This window comes from Naegleria fowleri (assembly GCF_008403515.1).
Source record: "Naegleria fowleri strain ATCC 30894 chromosome Unknown tig63, whole genome shotgun sequence".
Lineage (NCBI taxonomy): Eukaryota > Heterolobosea > Eutetramitea > Acrasida > Naegleriidae > Naegleria > Naegleria fowleri.
The window spans coordinates 182,081-194,128 of NW_025407995.1; the positions used below are offsets into that span (position 1 = coordinate 182,081).

At 36.9% G+C, this 12,048-nt stretch overlaps 7 protein-coding genes across 7 annotated transcripts; 2 read left to right on the plus strand and 5 right to left on the minus strand.

Moving 5' to 3' along the window:
* Positions 1-544: 544 nt before the first annotated feature.
* FDP41_008711 (uncharacterized protein) lies at positions 545-2,773 on the minus strand (the record flags this gene model as incomplete). Its single annotated transcript, XM_044712595.1, has 1 exon — positions 545-2,773. The coding sequence occupies one exon, from the start codon at positions 2,771-2,773 to the stop codon at positions 545-547; it is 2,229 nt and encodes a 742-aa protein (XP_044557760.1).
* Positions 2,774-2,821: 48 nt separating this feature from the next.
* On the minus strand, positions 2,822-3,862 carry FDP41_008712 (uncharacterized protein; the record flags this gene model as incomplete). Its single annotated transcript, XM_044712596.1, has 1 exon — positions 2,822-3,862. The coding sequence occupies one exon, from the start codon at positions 3,860-3,862 to the stop codon at positions 2,822-2,824; it is 1,041 nt and encodes a 346-aa protein (XP_044557761.1).
* Positions 3,863-3,920: 58 nt separating this feature from the next.
* Positions 3,921-5,192, minus strand: FDP41_008713 (uncharacterized protein; the record flags this gene model as incomplete). Its single annotated transcript, XM_044712597.1, has 1 exon — positions 3,921-5,192. The coding sequence occupies one exon, from the start codon at positions 5,190-5,192 to the stop codon at positions 3,921-3,923; it is 1,272 nt and encodes a 423-aa protein (XP_044557762.1).
* A 290-nt stretch (positions 5,193-5,482) lies between these two features.
* FDP41_008714 (uncharacterized protein) lies at positions 5,483-6,286 on the minus strand (the record flags this gene model as incomplete). The annotated part of the gene is made up of 2 exons (XM_044712598.1): positions 5,483-5,748; positions 5,899-6,286. 2 exons carry the CDS (start codon positions 6,284-6,286, stop codon positions 5,483-5,485), a joined length of 654 nt encoding a protein of 217 aa, XP_044557763.1.
* Positions 6,287-7,899: 1,613 nt separating this feature from the next.
* FDP41_008715 (uncharacterized protein) lies at positions 7,900-8,814 on the plus strand (the record flags this gene model as incomplete). Its single annotated transcript, XM_044712599.1, has 2 exons — positions 7,900-7,905; positions 8,173-8,814. The coding sequence occupies 2 exons, from the start codon at positions 7,900-7,902 to the stop codon at positions 8,812-8,814; spliced, it is 648 nt and encodes a 215-aa protein (XP_044557764.1).
* A 73-nt stretch (positions 8,815-8,887) lies between these two features.
* Positions 8,888-10,243, plus strand: FDP41_008716 (uncharacterized protein; the record flags this gene model as incomplete). The annotated part of the gene is made up of 1 exon (XM_044712600.1): positions 8,888-10,243. The coding sequence occupies one exon, from the start codon at positions 8,888-8,890 to the stop codon at positions 10,241-10,243; it is 1,356 nt and encodes a 451-aa protein (XP_044557765.1).
* Positions 10,244-10,499: 256 nt separating this feature from the next.
* Positions 10,500-11,351, minus strand: FDP41_008717 (uncharacterized protein; the record flags this gene model as incomplete). The annotated part of the gene is made up of 1 exon (XM_044712601.1): positions 10,500-11,351. The coding sequence occupies one exon, from the start codon at positions 11,349-11,351 to the stop codon at positions 10,500-10,502; it is 852 nt and encodes a 283-aa protein (XP_044557766.1).
* Between the last annotated feature and the right edge of the window lie 697 nt (positions 11,352-12,048).

Consider the following 12,048-nt stretch of genomic DNA (forward strand, 5'->3'; position numbering starts at 1 on the left):
GGATTCGTAGTGTCCCGAGAGTTGTTGTTGTGTCGTTGTTTTTCACTAAATATCACAAGAATGTCACAAACGGCCGTTGGATGTCTTCAAAAGGTTAAAAAGATGGATGGCAGTTGTTGAACAACAAGTCTTCTCAGAGTGCTAAGAATAAAATTTTGTTTGAATTTTTTTGATTGTATGAATGGCCACTGATGATTCCGCATCACTAGAATCCATCCGTCCAACCAGGTTGTATTTATGTTTGGTTCAGCTATACAACTTCATAACAACAACCAAAAGATTGAACCAATTCACCATAATCATCACCAAATGGATGATCGACCACAAAAATGGAAGAAAACTGTATTATTTAAACTTACTCGCGTTGGAGATGAAAAGTGATGAGTTTACCTTAATAAATGCACTTGCAAGGAAATCACATTGAAATTGCAATCACAATAGTGATGATTTGAATTGAAAAGAGGTTAAACGTTGTATTTGTCGTGTTTCCAAAAGCACTTGGGATGAAGTGAAATAATGGAATGATCCTAAGAATGTGTTCTTCTTAGTCGCTATATTGCTCTGGAACGGGAATTGCAAAGACAATTCCATCATAACCTCCAACCAGACTCCAATTTCTTAAATCTTGAGCTTTTGATGGATGAAACAAACATCTATGAATGGAAATACGCTCATCTGGAACCATCTTGATGTCTTTAACTTTTGTTGGAAGTTTGAAATAGGTCTGAACCTTGTCTGAAGAGTCACCTGTAGGCATGTGATATGGTAAAGAATAACACAACTGCGCTCGCTTCATCTCTTTGGCCAACTTGTCTAAGGATTGTTTTTCACCGCTTCTGCTTTCATCATTGACAACTAAATCAATTTGCAAAAGTAAATCATCAACTCTCGTATCCACTGATCTTCGTTTTTTTGCCATCGAATCTTGCTCAAGTGACATTACTTCCACTCTGCCTGTAGCTGTACAGACAAGCAAACTCGCACGTGATGAACATAGAGAAATATCCCATAAGGGTCCATCTGTAGCCGATACTAATTGGAATACATTTTCAACTGCATCGAACTGACGCACATTTCCATCATGAGAGATACATATGAGAGCATTTGATCCTTCTGGAAACACAACACCTGTGGACCAGAATCTATTGGCATTAGTCGCCGAATAGTAGGGATAGTAAATGTCACGTATGTCCCAAATCTTATTCATTCCGTCATTGCTACATGTTGCAAAAATGTTTTCATTCAAGGCAGGATCGAACCATGACATGGATCGGATTGATAAATCGTTCGTTGGGTGATTATGAGCTTGGATAGTGCTCACCATTTCCAGAAGAGGTTTGTTGTCTTGCAATGATGCATTAGCGTTAATTTTCCATACAGAAACTGTACCATCGTTGTAACCACCTAGGAGATATTTACAATTAGGAGACCAAGCTAATGAATACGGAATCTTATTGGTCAACATATTTTCAGCATCAAATTGCGTGCTTGTGTAATATTCTGATCGTAGTTTGACAATTAAAGCTCCATTTTCATGCGAATGTATAGTGGGATGCTCATGATTACGGATTTGAGAAAGATGAGGAATAGATGTTATCAAAATTGTTCCATCCGAACATGCGCAAGCTAAAATTCCAAGCCTCTTGTTGGTAAGGTATGAATTAGGCATCCATTTCATGTCCCAAATAAACCCATGATTCTGTTCGACGTAAAAATCAATGGTTGGATTCTTGCTTGTTTGTCCTTTGCTATTCAAAATTCCAAAATTCCAAAGTTGAATTTTTCCACAATGATCAAAATCAGAGATGGTAGCATTTGATGTTGTCCCGAGAGGCCTAAATAAATCATTGTGAGTTGTTACTTTTCCACACTTATGAAACGCAGAATGTGTGGTGTGAGGAGCAATTGCAGCATATTGATCGCTAGTTTCTGGTGCCTTATTCACCCAATCCATGGCCCAAACAGGAGCGCCAATGTTCAAAATTGCCAAATTCTGCACCTGAGAACTTTTCCTAGTAGTATTTAAGAGTGTACCTTGATGAAATGGTATGTCTACCTGTATACATGGTCTTTCATTTGATCGATCCTCTGGAATATAATTTTTTCTTTCCTTTTCTGGATTGGTATTGAGTAATATCGTTTTGGGCATTATTTCTTTAACGTTTTGAGCCGAATGATCAGAATTTTGGATAATTATACTGCGTACAATGTCATCTTTGATCTCGCGCTCTTCAATGATTGGCAAAAATTGTGAACATATTTTTTTAGGATCAATCACAATACTCTCTGTGGTGACGTGATGCGTCAATGTTCGCTCCACTTGTGTGCTCTTTTTCTTTGCAGTTTTCTTAGGCTTTGTAGATTTTTCTCCTTTTTTTGAAGACTTGGTTTTGCTTGTAGTATCTTTTTTTTTCTTTGATTTTTTAGCTTTAGGCTCTTCGCCCTCTTCGGAATTCACTGAATCTGCAACAGATATTACATCCTCCTCATTTTCTGATGACTCTGGAATATAATCATCTCCTTCATCGTCATCTCCTTTTTTTTTCCTCTTTTTTGATGAAACCTTTGATTTAATGTTTTCATCGTCCGTAGACAAGTCTATGACAAGTTCTTCATCAACAATATTTTTCTTTGCTCTCGTGGATTTTCTCGTATTTTTTGTACTTTCCGATGATGGAGTTGTTGATTCATTACCATCATTGTTTAATTCTTTAGTAGATGATTTTTTAGAGCCTTTCGAAGAAGAGGATGATTCCGCCTTTTTTCTTGGCATTTTTTTTAGAAAGTGACCTTCTTTACAAAATTATGATGTAAAGTAAATTTATTTGAAAATCAAAACTCGATTATTCTCACAAACTATCAATTCACCTGTGAGTCGATCAAAGCACGTCTCAAGAGGGTGATACAATTCTTTGGATTCCTTGGAGCCATATACTTTAACAACCTGCCCGTCAGTTGCATTCAAGATTTGAAGACGATTGTTGTAGTAATCACTAACAAGAAGCCACTGTTGCATGGTCGGGTCCAAGACAATGAAATAAGGATTAAGGAATTCTCCAGGTTCTGAACCTTTTTGGCCAAAATTAGCAATTTTTTTCCAGATCAGCTCGTTTCCATCGTTCATTCTCTCAAACTTGTGTATGTATTGAGAAAAATTGCTAATTTCACTAATGAACATGTACTGTTCATCATTGCTTATACAAATTGCATGTGGATTCTCACAAAGTTGAATCTCAAATAGTTTCTTTCCTGTTTCCAATTCTAAAACGTGTATAACGTCGTGCCGAGAGTCACACACATATACTTGACGTATCGTTTGTAAAATTGCGATTCCCTCAAAGACATTACTTGTATCAAACTCATCCTCTTCAGTCCTCCATTTACATTTATAATCAAAAGGGCTTTGTAGTGCCTCTGTTAAGCTAAATTTAAAGACCATCATACATTCACAGGCGACGAGTATTGCATCATTTACGTGTTGATCAAAATTTTCTTCCACACAAAAATCAACGGGAAATTTTTGTTGAGTAATATGAATGGTCTTTTTGAATTGTTTTGTGTATAAATTGAACACTAAAATTCGATAATTGGAAGAGTCCAATAGTAAAATACAAGATTGATTGTAAGATATTTTGACATTTCTTGCAGTTATAATTGGAAAGTTCACATTTTCAAAAGGAGATTTTAGCTCGTATTGGAGCCTAAAAGATAGGTTGAACGGTTTTTGTCTCATCCTGTTCATAAATTTCTTCCATAATTCAGTTTGAATCCATGCTTGCCCCTTCCATGTTCCTTGTCGACATGAAAAGTCCGAGATCATTTCAACAACCACATGTGCCTCTTCTACTTGTTGTTGTTCCATTTTTTGTTGCTTTTATCAAAATGCAAATCACGTTTTATTTGATCGTGAAAGAGAGGTTTTATTCTCTTCTATCGCTTGATGCTCCTTTGTAGTTCGAAGGTGTAATCATGTTTTCAAATTTGTATTGAATTCCTTGTCGCTTTTTACCAGATCGAAACACGTCAAATTCATTAGGGACGAACCAAATATTTCCACAAGCAATGGCATATTGTTGTTGATGTAGGAATGAAGCACTGTTATAAGTTGAGGATATTGCATTCATGGAGCTCCGTTCTTGTTTGAGCTTTTCTTCCTTCTTGGATGAAATGAGTGAAGAGGAATTCTTCTTTTGTTTTTTGGAAGAATGATCCTTATCGGCATTCCTCTTTCGTTTCTGTGTGTTGGAGGAAGGTTCAAAATTCGATGGATCAATAGAATTGGAGGTGTTTGGTGTTGGTATTGAACTCGAAGAAGGTGATGAAGAGCGAAAAGTTGTGTATTGTTGAGGTGGTTGAGTTCTCTCAAAGGTTTGTTGTTGGTTATGTTTTTGCATAAGAATGAAAGCATTTGGATTGTTCATGGAGCTTCCACTTAATACATCAAGGATTCCTGTGTTTAAACGGTGAGTGCTGTACTCATTGGTTGCTAAAGGTATTTTTCTGGAAGAATCAACATTCAGATTGGAAGAGGATGGTGAGGTTTGTTGTTTTTGTTGATTCTGCAAGAACATTGCATAAGCTGTTACAAAATCGAGAGCTGATGGTTGTTGAGGTGCCATGACATTCTGTTGGTTCGATATCAATGACCGAATGGAGGAAGGTAATGATTTCACAAGATCGTCACCATTCTCAACTACAACTCCACAATCAATGGTGGTGGAATTGTGATGTTGAACGACATCTTTCGATTGTGAACCATCGCTTGGAGAGGGTGTTTTTGTTTGACAAGAATTTGAATGACTTGCTGACACATGGTTGGATGGTGACGTCGATGGAAGAATGGCACGAGGCGTAAGGTTTTCAAAAGGCTGTTGTTTTGGGTTCTCTTGTGGATTATTGATGTCATCATGAAGCAGATTACTGTGGGGATTGTGCAAATCCTCTTTTAAAAGTTCACTGAGGCCATGAATACAAGGGAAAATTGAGTGGTTGCTGGAATCGTGATTTTTTGCTGATGATAAGAGGCCATTACTAGACTGTCGTTGTTGTTTCACAAGAAGTGGGGATGAAGAGATAATTTCGTGTGTGGATGATGGTAGAAGATTTGTGAACTCTGGATGTTGATTGAAGAGGTCAGTAATAGAGGAGAGAGAGTATGTGAATTGGGGAGTATATTCAAACGATGATGGCATTGGGTGATGACAGGTATTCAAATGTTAAATGGTGGTTTCGTGCTGATGAAATGTTGGCGTTTTTTCTGTGTGTATTCTTTTGATTTAAAGGCAATTGGGTTGTGAAATGCTACATGTCATGAAAACCAATGATGAAAACCTTATCTAAGTTACAAAAAAGGAAAATTGATGGAGGTGTGGGTGAGGACGGCTAAACATTACTTCACTCATATAATTATGTGGATAATGAATCTCGGGAAAATTTTTGCCTACTTTATCCATGCATGTATGAACATTTGATGATGCATTATTTACATTGATTTTTTCTTAGACTTTGCATCCTCGATCAAGTCGTCACAAGTGGCGTACCAATAGGTGTTTGGAGTAAATTCTAGTTTTGAAAGATAGTTTTTAAATTTTCCAATCAAAATGTGCATGTGTAAATGTTCTACCGAGTTGAAAGGAGGTAAATGGAAACCGGTTCTATCTTCCGCAATGCCATTACTGCTCATTTCATTCCACATTTCATAATGTCTTCTCTTTGCAAATTGCTGTCCAACAATTTTCATGTGTTTCACTGATTATGCACAAACATCATGTCATGAATTATTTTGTTTGTCGAATAAATACGATAATTCAAAATATCAAATATGGAAATTTTCGAAATTTTGTCGAGAGCAATCACCATGAATGGTACAGAGATTGTAGATGTCAAAAACACACGTACCCACACGTAATGTCTCCAAATCTTCAATTTTTCGTCTACTATGAATATGTTTAAAAGGAATGACTAAATAATGAAATTCTGCCTCAGGTCTGATATCCTCAACAATATAACAAATTTCATCTCTATACAACACAATAGTATTATATTCATCATCCAATTTGTGTAAGCCACAAAACACGCATTCATAGTCTTTTCCCGTAATAATTTTCTTCAAAAATCGGAACGTGTATACAATGCTCTTGTGAATAAATGTCTTGATGATTGCAAAAATTAATACAAGAATGAGGAAAAATCCATAAAGTGGAGTGTGGTCCGTTTCGTGAGCGAAGGCTGCACCGTCATCATGATAACCGGAGGTGATGGCTGGGGAGGGTGCTCGATTTGGCATTTTTTAAAGTTGTTCATGGCCTATTGTAAATAACAATAAAACCAAGAGATTGGGGCATTGAAAGATTTAGCTTTACAAGAAAATGTCAAGCCAATTTTTATTCTAAATATTAACTATTGAACAATATCCTTATTCAGACTTCAGGATTTACGTGTAAAGGGTCAAATATATGTCTCCAATCAATATTCGAATCAGTCTGCTCGAATAAATATTTTGTCCACGCCAGATAAATATCTCTCGTTATGAACCAAAAATCGCCATTCTCCAATAGATAGAGCGGGTGTTTGGTCACAAGAAATCTTTCAAATATATCACATCCATAATATTCAAAATCCAGCCTTATTCTTTTTAACTCTGAAAAATATGACCATTCAACATGCTTTTTGAAACACTATTCACCTGAACGTTTGAATGCTTCTAAAAAGAGAGAATTGTCGTTTTGCAATTATACAGAGAAAATTATTATTTCTATTTTCATGAATCATGTCTACTGCTGCTTGCAGTTCCGAGTTTCTCATTGCATCAGAGACGTAACTTGTAACCAATGTATTTCCCTTTAACAATGCTGTCGCAATAATCGTTTTATCACTTCTCAATTTGGGAGAAGCAAATTGGAAGGCTTCCCCATTTTCCTTAACAGCATTCCATACAAGCTCCTTATCGTTTCGAAGTCTTTCTGATGCATACTGTAAGTGCATGGGAAATGACTTGTGGTGAATCATCCACAGGAGGTGCTCAACCAAAATTCGAAGATGTTGATGTTGATTAAGACGAAGATTTCGCATTGTCTTTTTCATAATTTATAAAATTCAAAAATTCTTAAATTTGATTTTGTTGTCTGTCATTCCACAAGAATGGATTGCTGCATTCATCAATTGTTCACTTGAACAATGATCTTCAGCAGGTTATGTTCCCTAACAAGAAAAGGACATCAGTCATTGCCCGTTTGTTCTCAAAGGAAGGAAATGCGAATTAATATGACGAAAAGTCACGCTTATTGTTTTCAACACATATTCTCGATTATCTGGATCCAAGGCAACATTTATGGAAATGCAATAATTCTTTCAAGTGTTTTCTAAAGTTGTCGTCCAAGAGTACTTGTTTTGAAACAAAATCAAGTATTCTCCAGTTCTTGAATAAAAGCGCTTGAAATACAGCAAATGTCCAGGCCTGCTTGTTGTTACGAGTAAAAAGTTCATTAAAAGTTTTGGCTGTTGTTGATGAGAATTGTGTGGAGATTTCATCGAGGTACCATTTTGTAAAGCCTTTCATTTGGTTTTGGAATTTATGGGTGAGCTTTTGCTGTGGTGATGAATAGAGAAAGGGCTTTGCATTATCATCATCACTCCATAGAAAATCAAACAACCAGATACGGGTTGGGGTCTTCTGTTGTGGTGATGACATTTTCTGGAGGAGCGAGTTTCTGAACCTTGCTTGAACTTGTTCAATTTGCTCAATCAAACTCTAACTGTTAGTCGTAATGATACCTCCTCTCTCCGTGAGTCTTGAATACTATTTGGTTGAGGGGTTTTTAATCCACTCACCCACCACGAATCACAAATGCGAAGAAGTCAATTTCCGACCAATGTCATGAACAAAAAAAGACCCAAAAGATGAAGGTGTGTTGTTTTTTTGAACATGAAGAATTGTTGACCAGTGTGTGTGGATGACGGCTTGAAACACAACTTCCAATATTATGGATCTCTCTCTCCGTATTGTTTCATCATTCATCATGATGATTCTATTCTCCTTTACGTACATTTGTTTCATCTAAATGTTGAATATTCATTTCATGATGATTACTGTTATTGAAACGATACCAATAATTTCATCAAATTTTCAATTATCATCTCCATTTACATACACCTCTGCCTATTCAATCATAGTCTCTATTCCTTCTTCCATTACTAATGATGGCTGCAGTAGCTATCATCCTCTTCTCTTGCAACACTCAAGCTGCTCTTACTCGAGGTGGAGTGTCCGTCTCTTCTTCTCTGCTAACACCCGAGTTGAAAGCCACTTGCCTCCGAACCATTCAACAATACGACAAGTGTTCCTTCTACACGGATTGTTTGGAAAAGATCATGCCATGTGGCTCTAATGGTTATGCTATCAATTACGGTTTCAAGTATTGCACTAAATTCTTTAGTGATCTCTCGTCTGGAGCCTACAAGAGTGAATATTCAAAGAAGTGGGTAGCCTCGACTGGCCACTGCTTACAACAAGCTTTGATGGATAATGTGGTGAGTAAGATTTCCCAGGGATGGACCTGCGAGAGAATTATCGATTATGCATTCAATTCTCATCCAGGATGTTATACCGATTCAGTGAGCCCAGTCGATTCACAAAAATACAGTATTTGCAAGATTCGAAATGTTTTCGATGTGAAGAATATCTTGACCACCGTCGATGCTAAGGATTTGTTCTCAATGAGAAGTATGAAACAAATTATGGGAGTTTTGAAGAATTGCATGATTGATGTGTTGCCATTTGATGAGGTGAACGAATTGGATCAATACATTGAATAAATCATGTTGTTTGCGTTTGATCCAACATGCTCATGGGTATTTCGATTCGTTTATGTAACTATCTAAACAAAAAATGGAGCAATCAAGTTCGGTAGGAATGGATGAAAGCGAGAAATTGTTAATACCTACCACCATGTCATTGTTAAATCCTCCGATTAGTAAAGAGCATAGACTTGCTATTCAGGATTATTATCAATTTGTGGATGAACACGAGGAAACTTTCATGGATGATGAAGTTGCACATCCGAGAATTCTTCCCATGATCATTCCGAAATCAATACTCGAAAAATATAATCAATTCATCTATTTATTTGAGTTGGAAATTGCGAGGAATAATTTTGATAAAGCCGAGAAATATATTAATGAAGCAATCAAGATACTGCCGTATTTTGGACATGCGTACTTTAGAAAGTCATCTCTTTACTGGTCCTTAGGCTTCAATGCCCTCCAATTGAGAACACTAAAAATAGGAATGTTTTTCACAGTGTATTCGTATAACAACCATTCACAATTGTTTGGAGAACGTTTGAAAAATTCTAGCCATGTTCGAGAACAAGAAACTGACAAGAAGGAAACCATGGTGGTTAACATTGTTAACCACGACTATTGGTACTGTATTTTTAGTGCTTCTCTTTGTCTCTATGAGAAAAATTATGAATCGAGTTTCTACTATTTTCATCGAGCTTTGCAATACGTGTTATCACCGAGACATCAAAAAACTTTGGAATCTTCACCCTTGTATTGTTTGACAAAATATGAAAGTTTCTATGCCATTTTAAACTGGCTTGGAATTTTACACTCTGATCAAGATCGATTTGATCTCGAAATTCAATTTTATAAGAAGGCCTTAGTATACCATTTTGAAACAAATTTCTTGCCAAAGTTGGAACCCTATCAGCTGGCAGGACTCTACAACAACATTGGAGGTAGTTTTTATTCTGTGGGAAAATACGAATCAGCAATTGAGCAGTACAATATTGGTCATTCTCACTTTAATCAGCACGCTCTAGTATTTCAAAATCGAGGAGATGCCTATGCACAGCTCGAACAGTACCCAGAGTCCATTAAGGACTATGATAAATGTTTGGAACTTTCAACATATACTCAAGTACAAGTTGATGCATATACCAACATTACTGAATGCTATGCATTGATGGATAATTATGCGAAGGCTGAGGAAACTTATAGAAAATGTTACGAAAAGTTTGGAGCGAAAAAAGCACTTGCCTTTCTTGTCGATACTGACATGCAGATGTTCATGTCGAGCTCTGAGTTTTTGAAATTGATTGATGAAGCACTTGTTGTGACTGGGGATGACCCCTTAACCATTAAACGCTTAATGATTCGAAAATATTTCATTACAGAATCGCAAACAGAATGGCAAGTGATTGAGAGGCTGAAACATGGAGCACTGGAACGAATTTCTTAATACTTTGAGAGGTCCTTCCACACATTCGAAGGGTTTCTTTTTCTCTCTTTTGTGAGGATTTTCAGCAGAAGATCTCAAGTTCTCTCAACTATATAGAACTCGATTGTGAATATTGCATTGAAATTAAATTATTAGTTCATTTAGGTGTTTAATGTTTGTACAAATTGTGTTTCAATTGCCACACAAAGAGGCGCAGTCCAATGGTGAGACAAATAATTATTGTGTCTCTCTTGATGTCGATGCAATATGACAAGAATTATTTAAACTTTCCGGATTGATAATCTTCGAAGGCCTGATAAATCTCTTCTTGAGTGTTCATGACAAATGGGCCATATCGAGACATGGGCTCTTTCATTGGCTCACCAGCAATCACAACAAATTGTGTGGCGTCAGAGGTGGTCACAAACTCGAATGCTTGATCCTCAGTGGTTTCCTTAAACAGTAAGGCTGATTTTTCTGGAGCATTTTCTGACTTGTTATTATCTTGAAGCAATTTTCCAGATCCCTTAATGACATAAACAAATCCTTGATAACCTTTTGGAATGATTTCTCTGTAAGAATGTCCGTTCTTTGTAATTTTGAGATCAAAATACAAGACCTTCGTTCTCAATTTGAGAGGACTTTCAATTTCCACCGATTGACTCTTTCCTCCAATCACGGAAATGGTTGTAAATTCATCAATATTCTTTTTTGGAATGTTTGAAGCTTTCAAATCTTGATATTGTGGCTCTACCATCTTATCCTTTGCCTTGAGATTGACCCAAAGTTGCATTCCAGTATTCACACCACTTCCTTCTGGCATTTCACTGTGAACGACACCTCGTCCTGCAGTCATCCATTGAATATCTCCCGGACCAATCACTCCGCTGTTTCCCTGATTGTCTTTGTGTCGGAATGAGCCATCCAACATGTAGGTGACTGTTTCAAAACCTCGATGAGGATGATCGGGAAATCCTGCAGGTTTCGAAACCTTAAATTCATCCAATAATAGAAATGGATCATGGTAAGAAACTTGTCCTCCGATGGTTCGGATGACTCGAGCTCCGACGCCTTCCGATTGTTCCTTTCCGAGAATTGTTTTAATAACTTTTACGAATGATAGAGTCATGATGTTTTGAAATTTATGGTGATGATGATAAATGAAATCAAATTCTTCTTCTTCGTAATTTGGAAATGTGTTTTGAAACAATGCTTGTCGTTCGGAATGAAGAATCAAGAATAACAATGCTTGAACGGTCAATACTTCAAAAATAATGAAAAGAAAATTCCTCCTCCGTCTTGAATAGTTGTGGGAAGGTAGAAGAAACAATGTGGTTGGTGGTTGTTGTGTCTTAATTTTTGTTGTTGTTTTTCTGATTGTTCGGTCGGGGTGGTCGAACTTTATATACAAAAACAGGAATGCGCGGAAACTATCGAGTTTGTGCGTTCTGTCGTAACGGAAGGAGAAAATTACTTTTGGTCTTGCTGCACATTCAAATCCATTCATGCATGATGTTAAATTCCAAAACATCCAAAGTGGAAGAACGTCAAGAGGTCAACCGCGGTTGACAGAACCATCTCAAACCAACATTATCCCCAATGTTCTCGCGAAACGCATGGAGTGACATGCGGGCGCAAAATCATTTCGGGTGTCCAGAAAATCCTCTCACCAATTCAAAAGCTCACCAATCATTGGCCAACTCAACACTTGTTTTAAAACATTGAACAGAAAAAACACACCCTTCCAACTCAACAACCACAACAGTTTTCTCTCTCTCCTTAAAATCTTCTTCTCTTTTTCCACAAACAACCATAACTACCACAAT